This window comes from Mesocricetus auratus, unplaced genomic scaffold (genome assembly GCF_017639785.1).
Source record: "Mesocricetus auratus isolate SY011 unplaced genomic scaffold, BCM_Maur_2.0 Super-Scaffold_4256, whole genome shotgun sequence".
NCBI classification, from domain to species: Eukaryota; Metazoa; Chordata; class Mammalia; order Rodentia; family Cricetidae; genus Mesocricetus; species Mesocricetus auratus.
Window position 1 is genome coordinate 86,736,324 of NW_024429182.1, and position 16,224 is coordinate 86,752,547.

General features: G+C 45.2%; 1 protein-coding gene across 5 annotated transcripts in view; it reads right to left on the reverse strand.

The window, feature by feature from the left end:
• The window catches only part of LOC101837165 (MICAL C-terminal-like protein), a 53,094-nt gene that overhangs the window by 17,898 nt on the left and 18,972 nt on the right, over positions 1-16,224 (reverse strand). For all 5 annotated transcript variants that reach the window (XM_005075666.4, XM_040756248.1, XM_040756250.1 and 2 more), the window contains 3 exons: positions 10,217-10,317; positions 6,651-6,731; positions 3,880-3,973 (listed from right to left, as the gene is read on the reverse strand). In XM_005075666.4, the coding sequence (XP_005075723.3) occupies positions 3,880-3,973; positions 6,651-6,731; positions 10,217-10,317 (276 nt within the window). The remainder of the gene's footprint in view (positions 1-3,879; positions 3,974-6,650; positions 6,732-10,216; positions 10,318-16,224) is intronic.

Sequence of the window (16,224 nt, forward strand, 5' to 3'; positions counted from 1 at the left end):
GTAACACAGATTTTCAAAATCCGCATTGAAATTATTTTCCTCCTCTGTTTTTCTTCTCCCTTTCTTCTTCCTCCTTCTTTGTGAGATAGGCTCACCATGTAACCCAGGCTGGCCTTGAACGTCTCATCCTCTTGCCTCAGCAAGAGGCGTGAGCCACTAAGTCAGAATTCCTTCAAGATTCTTCTGTGGGTAAGCATGTGAAAATCATGGACTATACATGTCTGCGGAAAGCAGCTTAAACTCTGCCTGGAGAAGAGAGTTAGAAATCAATGAATGTGAAGGTCTGGATAAACAGATGAGCTGAGCTAAGGGAAGAGCGCCCCCTGGCTGGGTTTTACAAGGGGGGGTTCAAAGGGAAAGAGAAGAATCCTTTGATGTCCTAAGATGTGACAGCCCCATTTGTCAATGATCTCATTGATTCTCTCTCTCTCTCTCTCTCTCTCGACCTCTCTCTCTCTCTCTCTCTCTCTCTCTCTCTCTCTCTCTCTCTCTCTCTCTCGACCTCTCGACCTCTCGACCTCTTTGCCACCTTCCTTTAGAAACAGGGTCTTTCCCTGGGACTTGGGGCTCACTGACACGGCTGAGGACTGATCAGTAAGGCCCTTGGCCTCCACTTCCCCAGCATTGGGATCGGGATGCCACACCAAGCTTTCTACCATAGGTATGGGGATTAAACTGTATTCCTCAGGTTTGTGATCCACCTCCCTACCCCTACTTTATCATTTATCTTTCATCTATCTCTATCATCCCTAGGAGGAAGGTTTATCCGTCCCATTTTGCAGATGGGAAAATTTGACGGAGCAGTAACTTCACAATGTTTGTGATGGCAAGATTCATTTAAGAACACCTGATTCATTCCTGTGCTCTGTCCAGAATCCCTCACTGTCACATGAGGGAGGAAATTAGCATCCCTTGGATTCCTCAGCAGCAGACAAGGTAAAACCACAGGGTAGCAGCCAAACTACTTCCCCTCTTCCTAGCTTAGCTGGCCATTGAATATTCATAATGTATTGCTGCTGCCCTCTGCTGGTAGCCTCCAGCATCTGCATGGTCTTTGCTATCCTTGCGAAGGGGAAACTGTGAGGCTCCACCAAAAGAGGAGCCCAATGTGGACAGGCAGCCAGCTGAAGTGAGCGAGGCTACCTGAGGGAAGGATCTTGCTCGCCCACCTTCCCTCAGAATCAACCTTTCATCGTTTGGAACGTTTCTTCTTTTGCGTTTGACTTCTCCTGTCTCCAGACATGGAAAGAAAGCTCAGGCTCTGTCCTACCACTTAATCTGCGTGGTAGTTTCTTGCGGGGACATAACATGATCCTACCATTTAATATGATGTAATCCTAATATTCTCCAGTGTCTCAACTAGGCAAGTCTAAGTAGCTGACAGTGCCAGGTCTGTCTGTTCAAGCAAGGAGGTGGGACTCAGGGGGTCCAGGTCACTGAGTATCCTGCTCCATTGGTGACTTAGTCACGGGGGACCACAGGGTTCTCTGCTGCCTTTGCCAAAGACACCCCACCACATTCACAGATATCCCGTGTGTCTTGGTTTGTCATTTGGGGTTGATGGTTAGCTCTCTGCTTCACTTTGTTTCCTTTTCCTGAACAAATTGGTTGGGGGGAGGAGCACGGCCCTATGCTAGGGTGTGGGGGGGAGCTCATTTCTGACTGTTGGGAAAAAAATTTAAAAGAAAGCCAGAATTGTTGTCAGGACAATGAAGAGCTCATTTCACTCAGACGTCAAGGCCCTGGGTCTGCACCCTCTACCCTGCACCCCTGCGTAGTCCTCTAATTCAATGGGCCTAATGAATAACTCCCAGGCACAAAAGACCCTTTCAAGCTGTCCCCAGTCATTATAGAGGGGCCTCGCCTAACTGTCGCAGCCCACTCCTTGTTTGCAGGCCTGCCTCTAAATTTGGTTATTCACAATCTTGATAGCTCAATATTATTGCCTAACTGTGATCATTGTCTAATTATCCTAATAATACCTATTAAATAATTCTCATTAAATCTCTTGAATGGGAGCAGCAGAGGCCAGCTCAAATACAACTTAACCCAATAAGCATCGGTCATTCACCAAGTGGCAGGGCAGTCTCTTTAAGGGACTGCATAGACTATGGAACCAAAGAGAAACACGACCATTGCACAAATGTCTTCATTTTGATGGCCCAGTTTGTGAAGATTCCATTTGGCTCCCTCTGAGACCACTCTCTGTGACTTGACTCTTATTTTCCCCTTGTCCCTTGCTGATTTCCATCTGTCACCCTCACAAGGAGAGAAGGCTGAGAAACCTAACAGGTAATTAGTTTACTGAGAGTAGAAAGGGAATGAAGAGAATCCATCTTTGGGCTGGCTTGACTCACCTTTGACAACCCCGATAGCCGACTACATTTCTTTAGGTCTGGCTCAAAATAGCTTCCTCCTTCCCACTGTTGGGGCCTGGGGAAGATGCTCAGAGCAAGATTTAAACATCTTGGGTCTCTAACTTAATTTTCTGGCAGGAAAGATGGCAGAGCTGGGTATTTTCTTGAAAGTGTCTGTGTGGACTGCAATGCTTTGTAGAATATGGGTAGTGTCTGTGGACTGTCTCCACGTAGGAGAGACATGGGTAGATGATGCCTGAATTCTTAAAATGTCCTGGTACTGTGGGGTTAGCTCACTTTTCAGCTAAGGAGTCAGAGAGTTTGGGTGAGTGATTTTCCTAGGACTATGCTTAGCCAAAATAGATGATACATTTTTGTTTGTTTGTTCTAGGAGTCAAACCCATGACCTCATGTAGGCAAGCACTACACCAGCTGAGTTACATCCCTTCACTGCTCACTCTGCATGAAGAGAAACAAATTTAGAGTTCATGTGTATGGGAGGGAATAGAGGCGTGTGTGTGTGTGTGTGTGTGTGTGTGTGTGTGTGTGGTATGCTTGTGTACTGTATGCTCATGCATGTGGAGGCTAGAAGTTGATGGTGTGCTTCTTTCTTGGTCAATTTCCACTTTATTTTTTTGACATGAGACCTCTCACTGAACCAAGAGCTTGGGTTTTTTTTTTTTTTTTTTGGTTTTTCAAGACAGGGTTTCTCTGTCCAGCCCAGCCTCGAACTCAGAGATCTGCCTGCCTCTGCCTCCCGAGTGCTGGGATTAAAGGCGTGGGCCACCACCGCCCGGCAAGAGCTTGGTTTTTTAGTCCTTGGCATCATCTTCCCTCAGCCCCTCCAGAACTAGACATGTGCTACTGTGTGCAGATTTTTACATGGGTGTTAGGGATTTGAACTCGGGTCCTCACACTTGCACAGCATGCACTTTACCCATTGAGCCACCCCTAGAAAGCAGGATTTGAGCTCTGGGCTTTACTTCTTAACCAACATGAACACTCAGGTATTCCTCCTGGATTTTTCTTAACTTGTGAATTTTAAAGGTCATTCATGCAGAGAGAAACCTACAGAGGATGTCCAGGGGAGTTTCAGATCAAACCAGCAGCTTCATGGTTAAAGTGTGAGGCATGGGGCCAGAGAGCTGACTTATCCCTTTGGAGCACTTGCTACTCTTCCAGAAGACAAGAGTTCCATTCCCAGCACCCATGTAGCAGCTCACAACCAGCTGTAATTCCAGTTCCTGGGAACCTGAGGCCCTCTTCTGGCCTCTGTGGACATTGCACTCAATGATCTTAATGATGCATAGACATGCGTGGAGGCAAAACACCCATACGCATAAAATAAAAATAAGTGAATTAAAAATAAAAGCATAAGGCAGTGGACTTAGCACCATATGTCTGTGTTGATCTGTCCCCTGAAGGGCAAGAGTGCTCTTTGAGCTCCCCCCATGCAAGGCCAGTGTCGCTGTCAGACTCTCGATCTAGACCTACGCCCCAGCTGTGAACCCAATGACTGCACCTGTTTCTCCTCTCAGCACCTTCTCCAGCTTCACACCCTGGATCTCCGAGGTCCTCTGCCTCTCTTCCACCTCCTCTAGCTGCCTCCGGATGGCCTGCAAGACCAAGAGTGCACATCATGAGAGGGCTCTGTATATGTGGGAGCACAAGAGAGGGCTGAGCCTGCTACTAGCTGTCACCACGTTGTCATTGCCTCCATTCACTCGGCGGAGACTGTGAGCTCCTCAGGTCTGGACCTTGATGCTTTTGTCCTTAAGATGAGCACAGAGCACAGCATCTGTATATGTGTAATTGGCATGCCCTTTGACAAGGCCCACCACACTGGAGTCTCGGGAGAGGCTCCTGGGATGGCCATGGGATCCTCATGAGTCCTGGACTGTGATCATGGGCTCAGTGGCCAGGGCTGTCTCCTCCACACAGGCTAGGAGCACACAGATTCTGTTTCGCAGGAAGGATCAGCTGACACCTCTTGAAAAGGAGCTGCTCCTGGGGATCGGTCCTCTTTTGGGGGGGTCATCCTTCATCCCATCTTAGCTACAAAGGGCACCTGTCCTTGCCTTGCACCTGGTTGTGGCCCAGGGTGCTGCCATGTCAAAAGTGCCTGTGGATCTGTTACCATCCAGTTATGAAGGTGGAACACAGGTGCTGGACCCATAAGGTTCACAACTCACACTCCTTGGATCCCTGAGCACTTGCTAAGTTTGAGGTTATACTTGGGTTTACTTTCCTTTCTAGCTGTTACTCTCATGGAGTTTCTTTCTTTTTTTTTCTGAGACAGGGTTTCTCGGTGGCTTTGGAGGCTGTCTTGGAACTAGCTCTTGTAGACCAGGCTGGTCTTGAACTCACAGGGATCCACCTGCCTCTGCCTCCCAAATGCTGGGACTAAAGTCATGTGCCACCACCGCCCAGCTCTCATGGAGTTTCTGAGGAAGGAAAGTTGAACAAGGTCATTTTTTGTAAGCCTTGTTCATCTTCATCAACTTTCCCTGCTTTCAAGCACTGAGATACCGGGAGGCAGGACAGTACTTAAACACAGCTGAACAGGAACAGAAAAGAAACCATGAACCACCTGGATGGGTGGTACATCTGTCTGCTTCTCTCTCCCCATAATGTCCATCCTTCTAAATCTCCCTTGGAATCATAGGTGCAATGGTCAAGGCATCCCCAGCACCAAGAGACCCAAACAGGGACATGAACCTCCTCCTGGCTCTTCTTGCCCCAGCTGTGAATATTTAATCCGGAAACATAAATTAGATGAGGATTCTGCTGCTAACTGCTTGCAATTTCATGCGCCCTGTTCTCTGCCGCTTTTGAAAGAGGGTGTGTCTCGATAAAACTATCTCTTCTTGCAGATAAGGCACAGAATCGCTAAAGAAGGTGGACATTAGGTGGCTTTATAGCTGACTGTCCTGCAGTTGCAGCTATTAAGTTGTTCTGGAATGAAATGAATTGCCCCTAATTTCATAGGTTGAGACCCTAATTCCCAGGGTGACTATACTAGACACAAGGTGTTTTAGGAGACCATTGAGATTATAGGGGTGGAGCCCTGATCTAATGGGCCCCCTACCTGTATGATTACTGGAAGTTATTCCTCTCCCCACTCCCCACCCCCTCTCCTCACACTTCAAAAAGACTCTGTGAGGATGCAGTGGGAAGGTGCTGTCTCTTAGCCAGGAACAGAGACCTTGGCAGACTCCCAGCCCTATGTGCCTTGATCTTGTTTTTTCAGCCTCTAGAAAATAAATATCAGTTGTTTGAGCCACCTAGGCTGTGGTCTGTGGCTGTGGAAGCCCAAGCAGGTAAACACAGTGTTCATTCTCCAAAAGCCCACGTCCCAGTCAAGGGTGCCACCACAGGCAGTGAAACCTTTAGAAAGAAGGGCCTCACAGGAAGAAGTCACATCACCGGGAGTGTGCCCTCTCACTGTCTCTGCTTTTGGAACCATGAAGTAAACAGTTGTCTCAGCTCTATCTATACTCCCTGCCATGTTATGCTGCTTCCCCACAGGCCCAAAGCAACGGGGCCAACTCACCATGAGCTAGAAGGACTGACCCTATAAATCCAAGCAAAGCTTTCCTCTTTTAAAGTTAGTCGCCTTGGGCATTTTGTTACAGTAACAGAAAGTTGACTAGTGCACAAGACTACAAGGCTATATAAAGCACACAGTGGTGAAAGTAATAGAATGCTACATGGATTAACAGGCATGATTGTTCTAAGTACTTATATACTAAAGAACAGCTGTTCTTCAAGACCAGGCTTGGACAGGGACAATGCTTATGCTGTCTGCTTCATTTTGTTCACCAGTGAGGGAGAGAAACAGATCAGCTTGGGCAGAAATGCTTGGAGTAAATCATCAGGTTAGGAAGTGATAGGTACTTATGCTTTCAATTAATTCTAAAATGGAGTTAGACCCCAGTAGCTAGCAATTTATCAGGGATTCCGTCAAGGAGTTGGAGGATGACTTCTGTCCTCACTGAGGACACAACCAAGATCACTGCTTTGCCGGAGTAAGGGCTTATGATGATGGCCAAAGACACATGCCAGCCTCTCCTTGCGGTACACAAACCTGAGGCTGAAAAGGTGATGGATGGGAACAGTTCAACCTCCTGAGCTCCTCACCCCAGAGCCCTACTGGGGATTGGGCCAGGACCTTCAGAATGGCCACAAGCCTGGTTCTCAGAGAAGGGAGGTGGGCCTTTCCCTGGCCTGTCTCCCAAGTGCAGATTGACTCCTGAAGGATTTCCCACCCAAACCCGGGGTTTGCTTCCTGACCTGAGCCTTATGGAGTCTTTTCAATTCTTCTTGCTTAACTAACAGCCTCTCCAGCTTCCTTCTTCTTTTGGGTGTCTTCTCCTACACAAACCAACAGAAGAAAAAAAGCCAAGACTAAGAAAATGGGGTTAAAGTTTACACAACCTCACCATTGACTTCTACCCTCACCACGTATGGCTCCAAGCCACTGCTGGGTTTCTAGCATAATGACATCCAATAGAACTTTCTACAATGATGACAATGACCTCTATCTGCACTGTGTGAAATATGAACTCCACTATCCACATGTGGCACTGGAATTGAGCTGTGAATAAAAAAATTTAAGTTAAAATTTCATTTAACTTCATCATCACCACTATCAGCAGTACCATTATCCTTATTATTTTGAGACAGGGCCTCACAGTATAGCCCTGACTGGCCCAGAACTTGATACATGAACCAGGCTGTCTTTGAACTTACAGAGATCTACCTGCCTTTACCTCCCAAGTGCTTCATCTCAGGGATGGAATTTGTTCTTCTAGAATTTTTAGAATCCTAAAGAAAATCTTGACTTTCACATCTCCACACAGTTCCATCATTGTTCCTGGAGATGACCCCCAGGTAGACTGCTCAGGTTCTGGCTTTAGCCGAGGGACCCTCTAATTATCAGTGAGGATCTTTGGAGAAAGTCTGGACCAGGGTGGGAGATGTTTCCTGCCCTGAGAGGATCTCAGCTCACCTGGAGACTTGGTTTGTTTATTTTATAAGCATCTCAGGAGCACCCATCACATAAACACACATCCTAGCATGTGTAGAGTGTTGTGTGCCAGACAGACAATGAAACTAATTACTTTGTGGTGTGTCCATTATTTCTCAGTTTGTAGGTCTCTACAAATACGGACAACAAAATTCAGAAAGATAACCTGCCCAAATTGATGCAGTTAGTAATAGAGCACAGGTATCTTCAGTATGCATATTTTTCCATAGGCAATACTGCCTTTCCTTTTGCCAAGTACTAGGACCCCTGCTCTGTGGTAAGGTCTATAGTAGTGTCATTTTCCTCCAAACAGAGACAAATGAATACAAATTCTGGTGTTCTTGTTAGGTTTTTTTTTCTTTCAACTTGACACAAGCTGGGTCGTCTAGGAAGAAGGGACCTCAACTGATAAGCAGCATCTCTCCATGGCCTCTGCATCAGTCCCTACCTCCGGGTTGCTGCCTTTAGCCCTTATCCTGACTTCCCTTTGTGATGGACTGTAATCTGTAAGCTGAAATAAACCCTTTCTTCCCCAAGCTGTTTTTGGTCATGGTGTTCATCACAACAATAGAAAGCAAACAAGAACATTTGGAGAAGGGTCGACCACAACAGTGCCATACAAGCCTTCCAGAAGCATAGTCCTCCCAACAGGGTTAGGGTTAGGGTTAGAGTGTAATTCAGTGGCAGAGTGCTTGCTGAGCATTGTGTGAGGTTCTGGGTTTGATTACACACACACACACACACACACACACACACACACACACACACACACACACGAGTCTGTTCTTTCCTGCGTCAGTAGAACAGAGTCCAAAGTTGGGGGTAGAAAGTAATTTATGATCTTCTTTTTTTTTTTTTTTTTTTTTTTTGGTTTTACGAGACAGGATTTCTCTGTATTGTTTTGGAGGCTGTCAGTCCAGCCCGGCCTCGAACTCACAGAGATCTCCTGCCTCTGCCTCCCGAGTGCTGGGATTAAAGGCGTGTGCCACCACCGCCCGGAAATTGGTTATCTTCTATTTAAAACATATTCTAGCAATGCTCAGGTTCCCATACTCACAGGCTGTTTATTCTATTCACTGCAATAGTGATGTTGTAGAGAGTAAAGGTCAGACGCTAAGAGCTGAGCAGGAAAAGAGCCAGTGCAGGAGAGGAGGAGCAGGGGCCAGCTGCCACAAGTCCCCTGCCTCAGGCATTCTGCTTTTAGCTTCCTGTGCAGAGGCTCATCTGAGCAGGCTCTATTGTGACCCTTGGGTGGGAACACATCCAAATGCACCCAAAGAAACAGAGAACCCAGAGGCCAAACCCCTTCCTTCCGACTTGAAGGCCTCCTGGAGGAATGGGGCCATTAGAAGGAAGTAGCATGGGTACACCTTACCATCTGGCACTCAGAAGTGACAACTAGCCGTGTGCTAGGCCAGCAAGATGACAAGGAGCTGGTCATGAGGTTTTTCTGAGATATTATTGTCTTGCTACTTCCAGGTGCTAGTGTTAAACTATTCTACTATTCTTTTTCTTTGAGTGTTAAGAAGATGGAGTCTGGGCTAGGCGGTGGTGGTGCACACCTTTAATCCCAGCACACAGGAGGCAGAGGCAGGCGGATCTCTGTGAGTTCAAGACCAGCATGGTCTACAAGGGCTAGTTCCAGGACAGCTTCCAACGTCACAGAGAAACCCTGTCTCAAAACACATACACACACACACACAAAAAAAGAAGGCAGAGTCTAGGTTCTGTCCCATTTGAGTGGAGAATTAACTTAAACTCATTTGAGGAGATGGGGCAATAAGGAACCACCAGAAATTAATGTAATACAATTTACATACAATTCATTTCTGGTGAGGATTGAAGGAACTCAAGAAGCCCACAATTTAAAAAAGAAAATTTCCTACCTGGCCCTCCACCGTATGTGTATACATGTGCGTGCGCACTCACTTGCCTTGGGGAGTTGGAATCTCCCTTTGTGACTGGAACTGAAGCCAAAGCTTCCCTTGCTGGATATGGAAAAGTCGAGTGTGAGTGAATACATTTGCTTTTCCTCTTCCCTCACTAGATATTCTCTGCTCCAAAACTATAAACACTATCAGAGCAGTGTGCTGCTCCTCTGCCTACCCCAGAGGCATGTGAGGGCCGCTGGCCGGCATCTTACCCCTTTGAGTCCTAGGGGACGAGCTTCGATAAAACAGCAGTGGGCTTGGGTGGCAAACACTCGTCTCTGTGTCTGCGATATACAAACACATCTACAGGCATGCCATACTCTGCTCTCTCTGCATTAGTACAAGAGATTTGGAAGGTGCTCTCTGGCATTAACAAAGGGCAGGGTTGCCTTCCCTGTGGCATGCATGTGTTCCTTCAACAGTAGGTGCCTTGGTGCATCCTTGTCTCTGTGCAACTAACTGCATGGTTCGTTTCGTAGCTCTGATTAGAATAAACATAACATTGTCTATGCAATCTGCCTCTAGTGCTTCTTAAATGAAGTTGTGCTTCCCTTGGGGGAAATAACGCATCTGCTTGTTGAAATTTTTCAATGGTTTGCTTATTGGACCACATATTAAACCCACTTTAAGCATGGCACTCGCCAAATGGTTTCAAGCCCGTATGTCTTCTTTTCTCCTTCCTCCATTTAAGACTCTGAGATTTTGTTTTCTGTGTTTTTTTTAATAGAAGACAAATCTTGAGGTGTTCCAGATAAGAAGAAGAAGAGTGGTTGTCAGTTGCACGGTGGTCTGATCCTCATGAGGATCCTGGCAGCTGGAGTTCACATTGGCTCTGAAACCTGGATGGGAAATGAGCCCCAGCCAGCCAAGGCATTGGATGGTGTTCCAAGTGATGTTACCTTTAACCTAGATGAAAGCTGGGAGTCAAAGTCTTCATCTGCAGAGGAGGAGGTGGTAGAAGAGGGAGAAGAGGTGGCCTCTGTCACTGGAGCTCCAAGGCCTGAAACAAGAGCCAGAGAAATCACCAAACCGCTGGCTGCCCTTCCCGCCTCACAGCTGCTCTCTTCTCCCTCACCCCATTTGCTCCCTCCTGCCTACCCCTCACTGCACCTGCCAGGAGCTTGGGAAAGCAGTACCTCAGGGCCACTGAAAAGTTGGCCCTCCACGTTAATTACATTTCTGGATCCCTGCCAAGAGCTCTGCAGCTCTCTTCTCACATTCAAAACAAAACAAAACAAAACAAGGTATTATGCAGAAATCAAGGAAGTCCTTAAACACCCTTTACAGGGCAGGAGCCTTGCTCACAATGCTTTTGGATCAAAAATCTATTATGGAAATGCATATCTGAAGTTAGCTGAGTTACCTAAACACTAGCTCGGGTAAGGTTCGTTCTACAGAGTAATTGAATGCAAAAAAAAAAAAAAGTCAGAGCCAGCTCTTAAACAAATCGCCCTTCTGCGGCTCGCAGCATCTGGCACCCATTTTTACTACACGACATCTGCTCAGTGTAAAAGAGCTGGCGTCAGAATGTCTGGTCATAGAAAAAAAAATCCCAAATGTAATCAGAAGCAAAAGGACTCTAAGCCTAAGGATTTTATCACATAGCCTCATGCAACATAAATATTTCATTAATTATGGCTAAACAAATGCCACTTTTATTTTCCCAACTTGCAGATATTATCACATCATGGAAGGGATGATTCAAATGCCAGAAAAAAAGCGGTTTAAGATAGGGATGGCCCAACAAAGCAGGCCCATGGGAAGCTAAAGCTGAGGGGCCATACCAGACTGCAAACATGAACTGGATGGCTGAGGACCGTAATGTGCCCATGTTGACCAAACACCTTTTTGTGATCTGGCTGGGGACCAGGCATGATGGGGCTTCCAGGTGCTACAGGAGACTTTCATTTTTTCTCAGCAAGAACATCTGCCCCTGCACATACACCTGATGGAGTCTATGCCAATGCCAGGATGAACCCATGCTGGTCACTGCGCTGCAGAACCTACTCGAACTTAGTGATGGCAATCAGACTCTACAGTGGCAACTCGTGTCTGCATAGAGCCATGGAGTTGGTAGAGAGAAAAGGGAAGTAATTCCAAGTCAGCTAGCATCCTCTCCAGCCTCCCTATAATTTTCAACTATTCACCCCAGTGGGAGCAGCCAAGTGTTACAAAATAAGGGTAATTTTAACCTCCAGCAACACATTTACATATGCTCTTATTCAGAGTAAAATAATACAAAACATGCATATAACAACCCAGCCTCTCTAGGGAGGGAGTTTGCTGTTTTCCACTTTAATTTGCCAGATGGGAAAGCTCAGGTAAAGATAGAATCAGAGAATGGCATCATCGCCATAGGAGGACTTCTCTTTGGGGAGGGATCACATCCTGCTTCAGCTACTAAGGCACTGGGCACCAAGTATAGAAGCTAGAGGAACAGACTTTATGCCCTTGAATTCTACTGTCATGATTCCTATGTGCAGAATTTCTGTGCACAATCAAAGGCCCTGACAGTAGCTAGTATATGGGAGGTAGCTATTGGGAATGTTTAAACGTGTTTTATTCACTCCTCTTCTCATTGCTGGGACCAAATACCTGATATGAAACAACTTCATGGCTGGGGATGTAGCTCAGCTGATACATCCCTTATTCAGCATGCAGGAGGCTCTGGACTAGATTCCCAGTCCTGGATTAGATTCTCCTGTCTGGGAGACAGAGACAGGAGGACCAGAAGTTCAAGGTCATCTTTGTCTACATAGGGAGTTTGAAGTCAGCCTGAGGTAGAGACTGTCTCAAAAGAGTCAATTTGTGGGAATGAGGGTTTATTTTGGCTCACAATTTGAGGATACAGTCCATCATGGAAGGGAGGCATGGAGGCGAAGGCTGCTCACTCGCCTCTGAGTATTGGGGAGCAGAGAGATGAATGCTGCCACACAGTTCTTTTAGTCCTTTGTAATCAGTCTACTCATCCAGTCCATGAGATGGTGCTGTCCACATTCAAGACAGGTCTTCATCCTCAATTAACCCTCTCTAAAAACATCCTTGCACAAGACCCAAAGGTGTGTCTCCTAGGTGGTACTACACCTTGTCAAGTTGACAACCAATATTAACATCCCAACTGTTTCCTACCATCTTCATTGCTATCACTGACTCAACTAACAACACTTTCATGGTACTACAACTGCCTAATTGACCTTTATGTATGGGAGAAGTATAGGTGTAAAGTTGCAACGTTTTCTAATTTCACAAAGTAAATATTCTGTACAACTTCACTTGGAAACTAGCTTCTAAAAATATGCACCTCCTCAGGTGTCTCTCCTCTAGTTAATGGAGTACCAATTGTTCTGAAGGTCACTTTTCCTTTGCAGTTCTTAAGGACTTTGCAGCATCGCTCCACTACACTATGTTAGAATGGCTGACTTTGGAATTGACTTCCCACCAGAAAGCAGTAGAATTCAGGACACAATGTATGAAGCATCTTTCCCAGACATTTGCCAACACGCAGTACAGAAAGATGTAAAAGATAAGAGCAGAAACCCATAAAGAAAGTCCTATAGCCATAGATGTGTCTGTCCTGGGGTCCTTTGCTGACACAGAAGAAAGGCAGTTGAGCATTTGGTCAGGTAGAGAAAGTGGTCATGTGTAGGATGGAGCCCTGGAGAGGAGGGAATGCTGTGAAAAAAGAACTTTAGAAACTAAAGTCCATGTGTATCTACTGCTTAACAGCAATCTAAAGATGTATAAAAGGAAACTACCTGGTTGGGTATACAACTACAGAGAAGTTGCAGGCTCAACAGTCTCTACTGCAGCAGTTCTCAACATTCCTAATGCTGTGACCCTTTAACACATACAGTTCCTCATGTTGTGGTGACCCCCAGTTATAAAATTATGTTGTTGCTACAGTTATGAGTCTTAATGGAAATATTTTTGGAGATAGAAGTTTGTCAAAGGGGTCCAGACCCACAGGTTGAGAACCACTGTTTTAAGCTTTCCTGGGTGGGAGATGCTCTGATTGTCCCTAGTTAGAGTAGCACAGACACCTGGGGCATTATAGAGATCACAGGAAACTTACTTTACTAACAGGGATAGATTAGTGCTAAAGTAACACTTATCATAGACACACCTAACAAATGTAAAGATAAAGCCTTGGAAGGAACAGAGTGATCTTAAAGTTATTCTACTGCTTATTCAACATTCTTTAGTCCCTGTTTAACATTAAAAAATAAAATCCAGTTACTTTTTACTTTTCAACAAAATACTCATAAACTATCAGTTGGTAAATATTGACTATGTATACACACACACACACACACTATTTGTCTAATAATCAAGAGAAAAATCTTTCAATAAAAACAGATCCAGAAGTGACTGATAGGATGAAATTAACAGACAAGTATTTAAATTATCATAATTGTGCTCAAGAAGTTCAAATGTATGCTACCAAAACAATCTTGAGAACTAACAAATTTAGTAAAGTAGTAGTATATAAAATTAATGTTACTGTGGTTAGCTCCTTTCCCTCTTATTCCTCCTGCTCCTTTCTCTCCCCTCTTCTTCCCCTCCCTCCCTCCCTCCCTCCCTCCCTCCCTCCCTCCCTCCCTCCCTCCTTCTCTTCTTCCCTGGTTCACTTTTGGCTTAGTGCTGAGAATTAAACCCAGAGAATCATACATGCTAAGCTTGAGTTTTACAGCAAAACCAAATCCTCCACTCCAGTCAGTAGCATTTCTGTCTACTTACATACAACTGTATAACAGTAAATCACAGAAACTCACAGAGTGGAGAATCTAATGAAATGCTGACCCCTAGAACTAGTAGGTGAAGGTGGGGGCTGGGGAGATGTTCAAGGATATGCCATTTCAATTCAATAGGATCAAGATTAAGAGATCTATTTTACAGCATGGTGACTGTTATTGTTGGGATGTAAAATGTCTGCCATAGGCCCATGTGTTTGAACAGTTGATTGGAAGGTGCTTTGGAACCCCTAGGAGGTAGAGCCTACTTAGATGAAGAAAGTCACTGCGGAATGGACTTTGAATGCTACTATGCACTGTTTCTGGCTCAGTTTCTCTGCTTCTTGACTGTTGATATGATGAAAACATCAGCCTCTAGCCCCACAGCCTAGATAGGAGCTGGTCTGACAACAATGTGTTCCCTGCCGTGCAACAGCTCAGTGAGTAAGGCAAACATGAAGACTGGAGTCCACATCCCCAGAATTCACATAGAGCCAGATGTACACATCTGCAGTCTCAATGCTCCCACTGTGGGAAGGGAGGCTTGAAGGTCAGTTAGTGTGGAGTATATAATGGTGAACCACTACAAAAGAGACAGTCTGGGGCTGGAGAGATGACTCAGCAATCTTGGGACTGGAGAGACCCAGCAGTTAAGAGCACAAGCTGTTCTTATAAAGGACCTGGGTTTGATTCCCAGCACCCACATGGTAGCTTACAACTGTCTGTAATTCCATTTCCAGAGGATCTGACACCCTCTCTGAATGCTGCATGACCTCGGTCTGTAGACATACATTTGAGCAAAACACTCACACATATCAAATGAAATTAAAATCTCAAGAGAGTGACCCTGTCTTAAACATGCAGAAGGTGAGGACCACCCTAAAGTTGTTCTTTGACCTCCCCGTGTGTGCCATGGCACTTGCACGTCCCCCCCCACTCATACACATCACACATACACATGCACACACAGATACATACATTAAAAAGAAAGCCGGGCAGTGGTGGCGCACGCCTTTAATCCCAGCACTCGGGAGGCAGAGGCAGGCGGATCTCTGTGAGTTCGAGGCCAGGCTGGACCGACAGCCTCCAAAACAATACAGAGAACCCCTGTCTCGTAAAAAAAAAAAAAAGAAAAAAAGAAAGAAAGAAAGAAAGAAAGAAAAAAAAAAGAAAAATATGTATATGATCCCCAAGTTACAAAACTGAAACTATAAAAACAATCAGAAAAAAAACAACAACTGTAGTTGGGGGTGTTCCCTCTACTCTCTTAGTAATTGAGAAAATAACCAACCAATGTAAGAGTTCTTGGTATGAGCATCACCGAAAAACTGAAGCACACTTCACATTATGGACACTTTACTCGACAACAAAATCCCACAGGACAAAAACAACCTCCCCACTCCATTGTGTATGTATACTACATTTTCTTTATTTATTCATCTGTTTTTTGTTGTTGTTTTGGGTTTTATGTGTGTGTGTATGTATATACATATATACACACACACACACACACACACACACACACACACACACACACACACTTCCCCCATTGGTTTGGTTTTGAGACAGGATCTCAGTGTAGCCCAAGTCGTCTTCCACCTCTCAGTTCTCCTGCCCAAGTGCAAAGACTGCAGACCTATGCTGCCACACGGGGATCTCTCCATCTGCACTTAGGCTGACTGACGCTATAACTTGGCTGTTCTGAATAGTATTCAGTGTGCATGGGTGTGTGGGACTGTTGTGTGCTGACTTGGATTGTTTCAGGTGTGTAAGTAGGTGTGGGACATTCCAGTTCCAGTGTTCAAGGGACCTTCATACCAAGTTTCACAGTAGCTGAACTAATTTATATTCTATTAATAACACAGAAGATTCTCTCATGTATGACCCAATTCCATTCTCATTGGCCAGCATTTATAGTTTCCTTGGTGGCCCTTCTGATTGGGTGAGATGGAATCTTAAGGCAGTTTCGATTTGCATTTCCCTGATGGCTAAATAAACATTTTATGCATCTATTGGACATTTATTCTTCTATTATCCAGTTTATTTTCCTACTTATTGGTTAGATTATTTGCTGTTTGGGTGTTTAATTTTTTAAGTTCTTAATGAGTTGCATATGAATCTCTAATCAGATGAGTAGTTTCAAAGATTTTCTCCAGTTCTTTAGAATGCCTTTTCAC